Source organism: Python bivittatus, unplaced genomic scaffold (assembly GCF_059951505.1).
Source record: "Python bivittatus isolate LINGU-HERP-01145 unplaced genomic scaffold, Pbiv_v1 ctg000280_np1212, whole genome shotgun sequence".
Lineage (NCBI taxonomy): Eukaryota > Metazoa > Chordata > Lepidosauria > Squamata > Pythonidae > Python > Python bivittatus.
The window spans coordinates 976,899-992,483 of NW_028277066.1; the positions used below are offsets into that span (position 1 = coordinate 976,899).

The window sequence follows — 15,585 nt, forward strand, 5'->3', positions numbered from 1 at the left end:
GCCGGCGGGGGAGGCCGCGGCGAGGCAGGAGCCATCCGCCCCCCGCCCCCCGCCCAGCCCTTCTCCCCCCCGGGCCTGAGGGACCTGAATCGATGTCGCCCAGCAGGGCTGGCTAACGAGGACGAGGGGTGCGTAGAGCGCGCGCAAGCGGCTTCTCCCCGAGCGCCGTCCCGCCGGACGACGGACGGGCGGCCGGGGGCGCGGGCGGGACGGGGCGCCCCGGGGAGGAGAAAGCGGGATGGCCCCAGCCGTGCCACCGGCGCCCCCAAACGACGCGGCAGGAGCCTCGGTGGGAAAGAAGCGCACGACGCGGCGGAGCTGCCCCTCCAGGGCCCAGCTCCTCCGCGGAGAAACGGCGGCTTTGGCCGTCTCCGCCTCTCCGTCGGGGAGGTTTCTAGGCTGCTGGGCAGCGGAGAGGCACCTCGGCCGAATAAAGAGAAAGGAATAAAGGAATAAAGCGGCGCCTGAGAGGAAGCCTGCCCGGGCAGCGCTGAGGGAGAGGGCCGAGGCGCCACGGCTTCGGAGAACGGAGGGTCGGGAGGCCTCTTCCCGCCAAAATCCCCTCAGGGCTTCTTTCAGAAATCGTCCTCTTTGCTCTACTACTGATGATCAATAGTTATTAAAAAGAGCTTTTTCACTTTTCCGTTCCTTCAATTATTACTAAAAGGAGCTTTTCCTCATCAGCTGCCTGTTCTTACCAAAACCAAATTCTTAGCCTAAAAAAAAATTCCCACACATAGTGTATGCCGCTGCGCAAAAACATGCAGCCGTGTTTATTTCTTTTTTAACGTATTTCTTGATGGAAAGGTGGTTAATAAACATTGGCCAGGGACTAACAGGTGTAAATCCATGAGGCCAAGAGGTACACGATACGAAGAAATATTTTTAAGATTTGCTCAAAAATAGACAGACAGACACTGTGCCCCTTTTTACTGTATGACTAAACTGGCCAAATTAGGCCTATTGCAGTTGAGATAAAATAGAAAGCTTGTGCAAATTTAATCAAATTGAGGCTCCTGCCTGGGGTGTTTGTTATTTTAACTTTAATATTTTCTAACGTGGCCTTATTCATCTAGTTCTCAGTCCTCCAGTGTGGGGGAATTATTATTTTAGCTGTTAAAGTTAGGTTGATACCGTTAAATTTCCTTCTTTTTAAGCTTGAGATTGGATCCGTACACACGTGCAGGAACCCAAATCTGGGGAACATTCATTTCTTTGTTTATCTCCCCCAAATGTTATGCCCAAAGCAGCAACTTTTTATCTTTGGTCCATCTTGAAAACAACCTTTGAAAATGCACCAGCCAACATTGATTTTTGCTGGGTTTGTATCATGCTGTCCTCTCGACTTGAGTCCCCAAGATAAGAAGGTGAACAAGGCATAAACTGCGTTGATTTAAAAACAAAACGGGGCATAGAGCGCATTGATTTAAAAAACAAAATGAAACAATATTTTATTTTATTTAAGTTTTATTTACTGATTTATTTTCCGCCCACGATGTCCTTTTTCATTTTCTTCTTTTATCTTATATGTAGCCATTTATTTTGTCCCTTAAATGTTTTAAAATAAATTTTTTAACATTTAAAAAACGTTAAAAACAAACAACCCCCGAAAAGTGAAACAATACATTTTGAATATTATGGTAATTGTAAAATTCTGTTTACTTAGTGATGTTTTATTTTCCATCCACAATGTCCTTTTTCATTTCCTTCTTTTACCTTTTATGTAGCCACTTATTTTGTCCCTTAAATGTTTTAAAATAAAGGTAAAAAAAAAAAAGATTTAAAAAGAAAAAAAATCAGCAACGGCAATGCATAAGACGCAGAATCCGAAAGGAGAAAAGTTCAGACGTATTTCAGTGTCGAAATCTGGGGATGGGGGAAAGGTCATATCCCGGAGTGGGCTAATGGCAATTTGTGCTGACCACAGGCCACCAAGCAAAAAGATAATTACACGCTGGATGCATATCGTTTGGACCAAAGGATTATACCTAAAATGCAACTAATCCGTCTCGTCTTCCTTTAGGTTGTAACAAAAGCGCCAGCTCTCTCAATTAATATGGCAACCGCCCAAATCATGCACGTTGGCCAGAAGCATAAAAGCTTGAAGGTATGAAACCCCAGATGAGCAAAATGGTTAGGAAAGAGAAGTGAGGATTTGTCTTTGAATTTCCCTTCTGAAGCGGACACGCAACCCGTCTTTGTCCTATGCAGGAAACGGCCCTCTTTCCAAGCCGAATTGCTTCTGAGCAAGAGTCCCTGATTCTGGTGAAAAGGCTGCTAGCAGTTTCAATTTCCTGCATCAGTTACCTGCGAGGTCTCTTCCCGGAAAGCTCTTACGGAACCTGCTATTTAGACGGTAACCATGTTTGCTGCCTTGGTTCTGTGTAACGAGATTGCAGTGGAGCCAGAATGGGCCAGCACTCTGCCCACCCCCCTTTTTGCAGCCCCAGAGCTACCTCCAATGTTGCGGCCCAAACCTGGCTCACTTAAAGCAACCAAATCATTTGAGGATTATTTGAAGTAAGAGTGAAAGTAAAGGAGGGGCTGCGATCTGATCGCAGCAGTATCTGATTCGATTAGAGGCAAGGCAGGGACTGGCACCACTCAATCAGAAGTTTTAATAATATGGGTTGATTAGGGAAAGGGAATCACCCTATAGCACCCCTATATTGCCAGTCAGAAAGCCTGATGGCTCATATTGATTTGTCCAGGCTTTGCAGCACATAAATAAGATCCCCAAGGACATACACCCGGTAGTCCCCAACCCTTATACCCTCTTGACCTTATTAAGCCCCCAAGTTGCCTGGTTTACTGTACTGGATCTGCAGGATGCCTTTTTCTGTATCCCCTTACATGAGGAAAGCCAATCCTTGTTTGCCTTCAAGTGGGAAGACTTAGAGGAAGGGTGGGAGATGCAAATGTTTTGGGCGGTGCTGCCTCAGGGATTTAAAAGTAGCCCCACTATTTTTAAATCCCTGAGTGATTTCCTCCACTTTACTCCCATTGACAACCGAGGAGGAATGCCTCCGAAACACCGTAGGATTGCTGAATTTTCTGGCAGGGTGCAGGTATAAGGTCTCAAAGAAAAAGGCCCAAATTTGCCAGACGGAGCTTAGTTATCTGGGATAGGACAAAGGAAAATAAAGGAGGGAGGGCACTGGCGGTATGTCAGATGGACCGGCCTAAGGATAGGAAGCAGTTGTGGGGGTTCTTGGGAATGACAGGCTTTTGCAGGATTTGGATTCCAAATTTTGGGATACTGGCTAAGCCCTTGTATGAAGCGACAAAAGGGGGGGAACATGAGGAATTCAGGTGGACCAAGAAATGTGAAAAGGCCTTCAGGGGACTAAAAGAGGAATTGAGAAAAGCGCCAGCCCTGTGTCAGGTTCAGCCCAAAGAACTCCACAAGACAGTACAGGTATAGTTCTTAGCATTTATTAGCTTTCACCCACAAGACAGAATCTTGCCAGACTGAATCTAAACTTCCCAAGCCAGCAAGCAAACACTGTGAATTCCTTAGAGTGGTGCCAGTCTCAGCCTCTTCACCTTCCCACGCTCTTTCTGGGGGCTAAGGAAATGCTTATCTCCCCGAGCACGGCCTTCACCAAACCGTTCCATCACACCCTGGGACTCCCTGATCTAACAAAGCAATTTCAGCTGTTTATGCACGAACGAACGGCAAGGCATGGCGGCAGGGCTCCTAACCCAACAGCCCTGTCTCGTAACTTCAGTGCCTCACCTACTCCAGCCCCGGGCCCCAAAGGTTCCTTAAATGGCACCTCCTGTTCCAGAAGGGCATCAAGCAAATCACCCACACAAAGAGAATTAGACGTCAATCACAAAGTACACTGCATGAAAATAAGATCAAACTCCAAAAATAATCCAGCCCTCTTCATTCATTTGAGTTCTGCTGTTTAGCCCAATATGTGTTTAATTGATTTTGTAATATACAAGTGCAAACTGGGGAGCTCTGGAAAGAGGGAAAGGCAGAGATGGTACATTTTGTAAATTATTAGGAACGGAATTAGCACAACGAGAAATCTGTTCTTTGTTCAAAGTACACAGAAGTGTAGAAAGTCTTTTTTTTTTAAAAATCAATCATATATTGATTTTTCAAACTTAAAAAAAAGAAATCAAAATAAAAGCAGGAATTAAACAGGAAGAAAAAAGAAATCCACATAGTTCCAAATCACAAAAGTACATTTATAATCTAAAGGAGAGAGTAAAACGTTTTAAATATCCATGTTCAGTATATCAAGGGCATTTATCATAGGTGTCAGATAGCTATGTTGATATGTGCATCATGACATTATTACACACATGATGACTATCTTGTAATTTCACACCCATTTATATAGATGGAGGTACTCTGTTAAGAATTTGTTTGTTTGTTTGTTAAATTTATATGCCTCCTATCTCCCCCAGAGGGCAACTCTGGGTGCCTCACAATTAAAATCCAAAACAGTAAAAACCATAAATATATGGATGTCCATATTAAAATTAGCTAACAACAATTCCATATAAAAAGACTATATACAATTCAAGATGATGGGGGAGCAGTATCCATTATCCCACCAGCTAATTCCAACAATGTGAGCCCCCATCAGGTCATCTGGCATAGCCATGCTTTCATACTTTTCCCACTTAATTCCTGTTGTAATTAAGAGTATATAATTTTCAAAGTTGAGATTTATTTGCTAATTTGTTACCATATTTATCGGCGTATGCCACGCACAGGCGTATAACACACACCTTAATTTTAAGAAGGAAGTTTTAGTAAAAAAAACTTAAATTTAAAATAAATGACATTGAAGCAAAATAAAGGGAGCTCTGAACCTTTTGTTTATTAATATTTATACCGCTTATAAGTTAAATATGTAATATGAAAGAAAAAGCACCTCTTTCAATTAAGAAAACCAGCGTTCCCCATTGCTCATTTCGCTTGCTCGTCTGCCGCTCACCTCCTGCTTTGTGGAGCTGCCCCAGTTACAGCCCTGGCTCAGATGAAGGCTAGGATTTGAAGGCCCCAAATTTTAAGGAAAAAAGTGTGTGTTATAAACCGATAAATATGGTGATTTTTCAGCCAAACCTATGATATTTCTTCCACTTTTAACAAGTTCCATTTTAATTTTCAGCACTAGGCAGCCTTGTTGAAGATCTAGCCTAATAACTGTTCATCTCAGAACAGTTTCACAACATTACATTGTCATGAAAATGAGCCATTTAAATTTGTGTACATTCTTCAAAGTGTTCTGGTTTATTCTAATAAAATAAAAAGGCAATACTTATACATAGCCCATCAAGTGAGTATTATACTTGTAATCATATTGGCTTATGCAGGGAAAATCACCTTACATTTCAAGATTATAAGGCTGTTCTAGTTCTCTGGGTTATTATTAGAAACTGTCATTTAAATGTCTTAAAAAGTAAATACGCTATTCATAGTTTCACAATGTTCAATCTTCATAGCACCAGAAATTAACCTGATAAAATATGGGTTAATCCTAGATCATTATGTACTTTTTCTTCCAGACATGTGTTTAAAAATCCTCCGAGAAGATAAAAGTTGCCAGGGATCACTGCAGATAGTCAAATGGTAAGAAAGAGAAAAGAGTGCAAAAATACACCAGTGGGTGCCTGCTTGTACATGACTTGAACATACAGCTCTAACCAAGGGCTGTGCAAAGCCAGAGGTATTATCTTACTTGTGATTTTAATTGGGGGGTATTTATATTTTTATTGTTTTTATTGTCTCGGTTTTAATTGAAAGCTGCCCAGAGTCGCCCTCTGGGGGAGATGGGTGGCATATAAATTGAATAATAAATAAATAAATAAATGTTTACTATTAATTAATCTGGTATAAATGTTGCATTGAAGAACTCTTAATTTCATTAGTGATCAGCAGTAAATTGCACCTGGCAGCTTAGAAATTTCTTGTACTAACACATTTTTTGGTGACTGTTTACTCATCTACATTTCTGCTTTGATAGGATCCAGGGATGTTTCGATGCATTGGAAAAGAACTATGTAAGTTGTATGTCAACTCACCTAGAAAGTGTGTTTGATGCAATGGGATTTCATCCCAAATTCTCAGAATGGAATGGTCTTGTTTTTTTGCGATTGTTTTGGATGAACATCCATGCAAAGCTGTATGCCAAAATGCTTTCAAATGTTTAAGTTTAATATTCTGCCCCTGGAGCAACTACAGAAATCTTCATCAATCTCATTAACTGGCATATTATTAAGGTTGCGTGATGCACTATGATACTTTGCTTGAGAGCGGAAAGTATCATATGCCTTATGTCCCCGTGCAGAATGTAGATTTTGCCGTCTTTATGCTGGGTAGGTGTTAAGTTGCAGGCAAAGACCACAACTTGTTATAATTATGATAGATTTTAGGAGAGGGACTGGCCAGAGTCATTCAGTAATTTGGAAGCTGAGTGTGAATTTGATCCCTGGTCTTACCCGTCCATATCTCATCAAGAGAAGGTAAATTCCTTGCACCTTCATGTTTGGTGCCCAATATCTTACCGCAACTTTGTGCCCTGACCAAGGGTTTCAACACTGATTGTAACAGCACAATGCCAAGTGCCACATCTGAAGTTCTAGTGGCTTGCTCCTTGGTTGGCCAACTCCACATTTATGATTGCTCTTTAGATCCATAAAATATCTTGAAGGAAACATTGGCGTGCTCTGAAACAGTTTTGTGAAAAGCAGTATCTAAATTTAATTAAAGCTTTTTTGAAAAGGTTAAGAGATGCAGTTTGCAAAATGCTGCCTTAAGCTGGGAATTTCCTTCTGATACATGGCGCAGAAAGACAACTTGTATCATATTTAGAGTGAGGGAAGAGCAAGTGAAAAAGAAAGAAATCAACCCAGGCTTCTGTCTTTGTAATTAATCCAAATGGCCACAGAGTGTCAGTGATGTTTCTTGCGATGCATCCGAGTACTGAAATTCTTGATGAGGAAATCGGCAGCAGTAGGACTTTCCCACTGTGAGGAGGCAGGAGAAATATTTCCTACGGAGATCTCTCTTCCCTAGCATGGAAGAAGGAAAGGGCTAGCGCCCTCTCCTCATCTTGCGGCCTTGGGTCTGAGCAACCTACCAGCCACTGTATATTCAAATAAAAAAGATATTAGGATTTCAGATGTAATCCCCAAAGGTGCTTTGTAGTGTGAACGTAATGCCTGTCTGCAACACCTTAAAGCAGCAGGCCTTTCTGCCCTGAGAAAAGGCCAAATGTTTAAAAGTTTACATTTTAAATGGTTGTGGACAGGTGTTGTGGTCAGATTGCAATGCACGTTTGTGAAATGAAATCCAAAGAACTGCAGAACCTTAAAATGTATGTGTTAAACATCCATATGTATATTTCAGGGCTGTGCAGCTCTTCAGATGTATGTTGCATTTTTGTGCTATGTAGTCCTCAGATATTTCGGCCTGAAAAGTAGCATTTCAGCAGCTGAAGTGATGTTTACGTGGTATTTATTCTAAGAGTTATAAATCACTTTTCATTTTGTCAAAAACCTCAAACAGTGAAGATTATAGTAAATACCATGAAATCCTTGAAACAATAAAATCTGCAGTGATTATGTTGGAAGTGTCAGTCTTCTTTATAGGAGTTTTCACAAAGATTAATGAAGCAGGTGTTATAACTATAACACAAAGAAGATTTACTTCCAGGAAAGACTTGATAGAGATAGGCAAAGCTTAGTACCTAACTAGCTGCATCCTACCAGAAGGAGTATCTAAGAGCATTTACTCTGTGTCTCCCTTGGCAGAAAGGCAGAAGGAATTGACTTGAGATTAGCAATTTCTTGGAGCAGGGGTTGGCAAACTATGGCCTGTGGACCAAATGCAACCCCCCAGGTTGGGCAGCAGGCCGCCAGGACTGAGCCTCAGCCGAGCTCCTGGAGCTGAGGGCCCGGGGAGTGGCGTCCTGGGTGGCGGTGGCAGCCCATCAACAGCCTCCCTGCTGGTAGGCCAGCACCATCCTTGGCCTGCAGACCTTGGCGGACTGGGGGCGGGATCTGGCCCTTTACGACAGGTTTGCCAACCCCTGGCTTAAAGAAAGAACAAGCAGAGTGATTGGCAAGGAGGAAATCCTCTATCTACCCCCCACTGCCACTTAGAGTCACAAAGTGCTGAAGGCTCAGTGCCATTGGATTGGGACCTCCAACATATTAGGGCAACCAACTAGCAATTAAAAAGTGGCACATTCCACTAAATAGAAGAGATTTTTCTCCTCTGGTGACTGTGATGAAAAGTAGTGATGAGCACCTTGTAAATAAAATGCTGATTTTGAACAGTCTTTGTTTCTGTTTTGCAGCTGCATATGGCAGTTTTGGCAGTAAGTAATATCTACGGGTTTCCTTCTTTCTCTGTTTGGAAAGGGTAGATTGAGGAATCCTATGACATCATGCCAAAGACATAAGGGTTTGTCTTTTCACGTCCAAGACATTGCCAGCTCAATTTTTTTTTTAAATGAAAGTTTCTCACACCATTGCCACCACTTCCCCCTGATTCTAACTGAAAAGAAATTAGTTGATGTGCTCTAGAGTTATTGTGTGTTATTTATTCATTAGGTGGTTTACCATGGTGCATACATAGCCCTCTCTCCTCCATTTTTCTTCACAATAACTGCCTACAAGGTAGTTGGGCTGAAGGAGAGTATGTGTGGCCGAAAGTCACCAATGAGTTTTCATGGCTGAGGATGGACTTCAGCCTCAGTTTCCCTAGTCCAACACCATACCTCTGCACACTGGCTCTAACTGATGAAGCTGCTGGGCTGAGTTTTGGGAATGAGAGGGACAGAACCCTATAGACTCCAGAATCCACTTTACCCTGGCAAGTCTATAAGACATTCTGGTTCTGGTCCAGTGTTGCCAATATAACAACAGTGATGCATCTTTCCACCATAGGACAGGGAACTGTTTCTGTACAAGCTGAGATGCTCATCGGAAGCATTTATTCCTATATTTCTGTTACTGACACAGTAGATTTTAGGTCTAATCAAGGGAAATAGAAGAAAAAGGAGAAGAAATAGAGACTTAGAAAAAACTCTTGCCCATGTCCTCATATAGTGTCCTTTTTATGTTGCCCCACATACTGATAAATTTTATGTTTATTATTTTTTAAGAGATGCTAACTCTGCACTCACATATTAGGTGGCCAGATATCTTCATCAAGTCATACAGTTGCACAAAACTTTTAATTATATATGCTATTTTATTGTTTTATTTTTTTCCCTGATAATGAATTGTTGTACTAAACTATTTCTCTTATCCCGCTGTACAGGCTGGTCAAAGAACCTAATAAAGATTGATGTGGACTTACAAAAAGTTCAGATATAATGTTTTCTGTGTGTTGAAGGGAAGCATGACAATTTATATACATAATCTTGCTTTTTTAATGCTTTCTATTGGAATTTTTATTTTTTTAAATGTCTTTATTACTTTAACTCTTTTTATTTGTATTCTATTTATTTGCTTTTATAATATTTGTAGATTACCCCAAGCAATTCTGGGTGGTCAACAACAAGACAAAGATAAAACAAGTAAAACAACAATAAACTAAATAAACAACAGTGTTTTGTAAATGTTACATAAATAATATACTTTGCTTACCATTTTATTCCTTTTGTATTTTGATATTATTGCTAATAGAAAAATATAACCAAAATATTAAGCTAAACTAATTGGTAATTGGTAATTCAACTGGTAGAAGCTTCAAACCTGTTTTGTGCTGCCATTGTGTCTTGGCATCATATGGGCAGTGCCCAGAATTAGGGACAGCATAGGAGGCATTTTTCATTGTTCTGATTTTTCTACAATAGTAGAATTTCCTTCTTATATTTTGCTTTTTTCCTACAGAGGTGGAGGGAATTTTAAAGCTGGGTTGTTTCTCCTTTTCACTCCAGGAGGCAGAGCTAAAATACTCATAATGATCCTTAGAGTAGGAAAGCACAGTTTCTCCCTTCCAGTTACATTCCTGCCTATCATTTTGCACAGCTCAATTTACATTTCCCTTACTTGCCGTTTTGAACTCTCTGATGGGCATGCTTTGGCTCTCAGAGCACCTGCTACAGGCTGAACTTCCCATTTGGCAAATTACTGGAATAATTCTTATAAAAAGGAAACTTGTTGAAAAATTTGGTCCATTTAATTTTATCTCAGTCAGCTAGTGTCCACAAATGAATGACCAAGGTAACATCTTCTCTTTGCTACATAGACAACATTGTAATGTTCTGTCATTCTTCATTTTTCATTGCCAGAATAAACTAACACCAATCATATAGCTTTACTAGAACACGAAGCTAGATCAGCACTCAGATCATTATCAAGATAGAAGTCTGTAGGAATGGATGGACTACAGAAATATGGCAAGCAACAGATGAAGAATCAGTAACGGTTCTAACCAAGCCATGTTAGCAAATCTGGAGAACAACACAACGACCAGCAGATTTTTGTTGTTCAGTCATTAAGTCATGTCCGACTCTTCGTGAACCAAAGAAAGGAAATTTAACAGAGTGTGCAAAGTATTGTACAATATGCTTATTTTACAATTTTACATACCAGCAGAATAATTCTTAGGATAATCCAAAACAGATTAGAGCCCTACATGGAAAAGGAGATGCCAGATGTTCAACTTGGCTTTAGAAAAGGCGGAGAAACACAAGACATAATGAACTCTGGTTAATTGAGAAAGCCAAAGAAATACCAAAAAGAGGTTGGTATGTGCTTCACTGATTATAGAAGGGCCTTCAAATATGTCAGTCATGTCAAGCTGTGAAATGTGCTTAGAGAAATGGGAATCCCAGAACATCTCACTGTCATGATGCAAAATCTACACAGAGGTCAGGAAGCCACAGTACAAATAGAACATGATGAAACAGAGTGGCTCCAGGCTGACAAAGGAGTGAAAGAAGACTATATACCCTCCCCTTCTTTATTCAACCTATTTGTTGAATATATACTGAAGGAAGCTGGATTGGAAGAAGAAGAATGTGGTTTTAAAATTGGAGGAAGATATGTCAATAACCTGCACTATGCCGATGACGCTACCCTGATAGCTGAAATGCAAATGATCTGCAAGCTCTAATAAAAAAGTCAAGGAGTACAGTGAAAACAGAGCTAAAATTAAATGTAAAGAAGACCAAACTAATGACAGCAGGTACAGCAACCAACCTTACAATTGGCAACAAAGATACTGACATGATGGGTAGCTTCTGCCTTTTAGGATCAACTATCAACAATAAAGGAACAAGTAGTCAGGAAATATGCTGCAGTCTAGCACTTGGTAGGTTACCAATGAAGGCCACAGAAAAGATATTCAGATGCTATGATGTGTCTATACCTACAAAGATCAGTATGGTGCAGGCAATGGTTTTCTCAGTGGCACCCTATAGAAGTGAAAGTTGAACTTTGAAGAAGCAGGACTGAAAGAGGATTGACATTTTTGAATTTTGGTGTTTGAGAAGACTCCCGAGAATACTATGGATAGGTAAGAAAGCAAACAAACGGATCATCAAACAAATCAACCCAGAGTTCTCACTCAAGGCACAAATGACCAAGCTCAAATTATAATACTTCAGACAATATGAAGACCTATCTTTCTGCAGAAGTCTATAATGTTGGGAAAGGTGGAAGGAAAGATAGGAAGAGAATGAGCAGCAAGGCAGATGGACTCAAATTCAGTGGCAATGGGTGCATTGTTGGAAGACCAGAAGGACCAGGTTGGGAACAGATCCTCCTGGAGAAAATCTAAGGTTGCCGAGAGTCAACCAACAATCAATCAAATCTAGGTTATCATATTTCTGCTTGGACTTGGCAATCTGGGATATTGTGCTAGATATTTTCATGGAAATTACAAATTAGGGTAGGTCAAAGGAGTAAATCGCTTTGACAAAGTTGTTTCACAAAGCATTATCACCTCCCTCTGGGGAAAAAAAGGAGCAAAAATGAAGTACCAATACCAGAAACAATTACTTCTCTTCCAGTACTTCTCTTCGCTTCTGGAAAGACAAAACCTCCTTCTGCTAGTAGAACTATTGGACGAGACCTCAAGGTAGCACAAAATGGTTTGGTGAGGCAAATTGTATCACCTTGCCATCATAGATGAATAAATTAAGTATCTCTGTCCTGAAAAGCCCCTCATTGAAATTAAATGTGGCCTCCTCACACATCTCTGCTATTAGATGTTTTTAAAACGAATTTCTTGTGTGTTGGAAGGGTTGATGAATTGACCACAGTTATCTATGTAGGTGGTGAACAATTCTCTGGATAAGAGCTAGGCTTATGGAAAAATTGACTTAATTTCTCCAAATATAGACATACACTTCTCATCATTTTATAATTTGCTCAGTTTATGTGACTAGTTACAAATGCAGGAAGAATGACAAAAAGAAAAATTCCTGCAGTTATTATTATCAGTCTGTGATCAAAGAAAGCTGTGGTTTGGCTTTATTTTATTATGACAGTTCACTGAAGGACCACAGTAATTCTGTCTACTTTCTTGAAACAGATCTATACCAATCCCCAAGACCCTGAGGTAAGAAGTACAAGTTGTAAACCACAAACAATATAGACAGAATTTTTTCACTTCATATTTAAGTCAGCCAGGATTCATTTGGTTAGTTGCCTTGATAAAGATGCAAATCAAATGTATAAATTCCTTTAACTATCATTGCTACATCTTCTGTTGAACCACATATTTTTGCTTGCTTCATCAGATGTGGGCCACTTTCTACCCTCCTTCAGACAGTTTTTTGCCCAAACTTCTGATTATCTTTGGACACTAAATTTACCTAGTACCTTAGATAAGAGAATGTTTCTGACAGATAGTTAATGAACTCTAATAAATGGTCTGAATTAAGGGCAGAAGAATGCATGTTATTGGGCAAATAAAAGCTCTTCCATTTAATAGCCAGACAATCTGTTTGCTGCTGAAAATATTACATTTCCCTGAATATAACATACTGAGAATATCTAAGGGGATGGATAACTGAAGAAGGAAAAATTCAGGAGACAGCCTACTTGTCTTAATATCAAGATATTGTAAAACTTTTTCTGAGTGCTCATATAAGCATTTGTTTTGTCCAGAACTGCCCTTGTTGGTCCAAAGTCTATTTTAAGACAAAGTTTAATAACTTTATTAGTTATGATATTAGATCCCTACCTAGTCAGTGCCTTTGTTTATCTATAGGGCCTGTCTCTATTCTTATTATACTGTAGTTTTTTTTCTGTCATGTTGCTATATTTTATAACTGAGTAAAAGCATTGTAAACTTTTCTGAGTAATAATAGAATCACTGATCAAATATAAATCTGTTTTTGATTATTAAATGTGAAGTACTTATTAAGTACTCTTTTTTAAAAAAAAGCAAAACAAGACCTGTTTCCTATTCAATTCTTAGCGCTTGACAGAATTCTATCAGTTCAAGTTCAAATACTCAAAGAATGGGCCTCAGATGGACTTTGCCAGGTAATTCTTTTGTTCTTTAATTTCTGGAAAAATGGACAGTTTGTATTGAACATCTGGTTAGTGGAAACTGCTGTCAGGTACACAGATTCTGACTTCTTTAATTTTTAATATTTTCATTGTAAATGCAGTCTCTAATGCATGTCTTCTAACAAATCCATTATTTTTTCAGAACTAGTGAAACTCATTAGTGAGTTACTTCCTAAAGAGCAAACCTTGTTAAATACAATTTCTTCTCAGTTGTTGTGCATCTAATCAGGTTGAGATAATAATAAGAGCTCCAAGACCATGTTGGAACTGGGCAGGTGGATTAAGAAGTCTCAGCTTAGATCTAAAGGAACATTTTCCCACCTGGTGGCCCACATCATGTGGAAATATAATTTAAAGCACTCTTTAGTATTATGTAGTAATTTTGGGAGTTGGGGGACAAAATATGGACATGTGCTTTGCCCCTTCAGCTGTCTTCTTGGGCAGCTCATCCTTTACTATTCACCAGTCTCTTAGTCTGCTCACTATGTGAACTGCAGTTGCTTGTGAAGAACGGAGTTAAATGTTGTACCTACCATCCAGCCTATTTTAATTTTTTTCATATAAACTGGGCCATTCTATCTGATGGGAATTAATGCACCATTCCTTATTTCTTAGAGGGGACACACAGAGACATAAGTTCAGTAGTCCAACAAAAGAGTATTCATAATCTTTTTGTGTGTTTGGAGATGTGCCCTGGTGCATCATAGTGTCAATTCACTGTTAATGACCCAGTTTATAATTCTAGACAATTCCCAACCACCAATCCGCCTTCATTATCCTATTTATCTTATTGAAATGACAAAAAGGTCTCTACAGCCTTTTTCTACCCTTCCAGTAAAATGAGTCAGTGGGTGTTCTATATTTGCCCTAATGTCATGGCTAGTGTTTATTTTTTGCTGTTTTGGTTTGCACTGTACAGAAGTGGTACTCCAATCCTGCAGAATGCCTAGTTGTGGAATATACACATGCTGGCTTACTCTGACTTAATTAACGTATCATCTGATTTGTGGCAAATCCCTCTTGATACTCTGGCTGCCTGTTACAAGTCTTTTACAGTAGGGAGTCAATCTGGCATTGGATCAATGTGGCATTGCTTTAGGTGTTTAAGGCTGGGCTCACTGAGACTTTATTTAGTGACCAAAATAATGTTGGATTTAGTCCATGTGCCTTCTTGTCTTATTCTGGGATGGTTTAATAATTTAGCATACTATGAAGTCATTTGTCTTGTTCTGCTAATGTCTCAAGTTATTCCTCTTGTGAGCAGCTTATTCAGGTGAACACTGTAAAGTTAGAACTCATGCAATATCATAGTGCTGATTCTGCTTAATTTCACAATTAATAACAATAACAATTCCTTAATTGCACTCGTAGGGAAATGAGGGGTGTAGGGACCCAACCATGCATCTTCCAAATGATTACCCCCGATCCTATGAAACATTTTGCCATCTGAGATGTGGAACGCTCCCATCCTCTTGGCCTGCAAGAAGACCTTGGACATTTTTTTTATTCTGCAGAGTATATGGCTACTGCTGATATTAGAGCTGCCTTAATTAGGGTAAAGCAATTGAGTATTGTTTTTAATGGTTGGTACTGTATTACCTTACTCACAAATAGCCTTGAGTTCTTTGTGGAAGTGGGCAGGATGTAAATAACTGAATAAATAAATAAAATAAAATCTTCAAGAGTGAAATTGGTATCTTAAGCATATAAAATTTAAGGTAGTCATTTTGCTCCTAACAATCCTTAATCCTCCCAATATGCAAAAAGGGCTCAAATGCTTAGCTCCACCCATTCAGGGAAGACGCTAGGGTTTACAAAAGATGTGCTGATAGGCTGCATACGCATTCTTGGTTTAAACCACACGAGTCAAGATCGTTTTTGACATTTGTGTTGTTTTCCCGGTAGCACTCAAGTCAGCTTTCAAAATGGAACAAACAGCGATGAAATTAAGAAAGCCAGTATCCTACTGATCCGCAAATTGTATATATTAATGCAGCATCTTGGACCACTACCTAATGACATTACCTTGACCATGAAACTGTTCTATTACAATGACAGTAAGTGGTAAGAGTTCCTGTC

General features: G+C 39.8%; 1 protein-coding gene across 1 annotated transcript in view; it reads left to right on the plus strand.

Moving 5' to 3' along the window:
* The first annotated feature begins 59 nt into the window (after positions 1 to 59).
* The window catches only part of HORMAD2 (HORMA domain containing 2), a 35,855-nt gene continuing 20,329 nt past the window's right edge, over positions 60 to 15,585 (plus strand). Inside the window, 9 exon segments of the mRNA XM_088143161.1 lie at positions 60 to 128; positions 2,024 to 2,107; positions 2,212 to 2,356; positions 5,533 to 5,596; positions 5,991 to 6,027; positions 8,328 to 8,348; positions 12,521 to 12,547; positions 13,412 to 13,479; positions 15,412 to 15,563. Of these exon segments, the coding sequence (XP_087999287.1) occupies positions 2,057 to 2,107; positions 2,212 to 2,356; positions 5,533 to 5,596; positions 5,991 to 6,027; positions 8,328 to 8,348; positions 12,521 to 12,547; positions 13,412 to 13,479; positions 15,412 to 15,563 (565 nt within the window). The 5' untranslated portion in view covers positions 60 to 128; positions 2,024 to 2,056.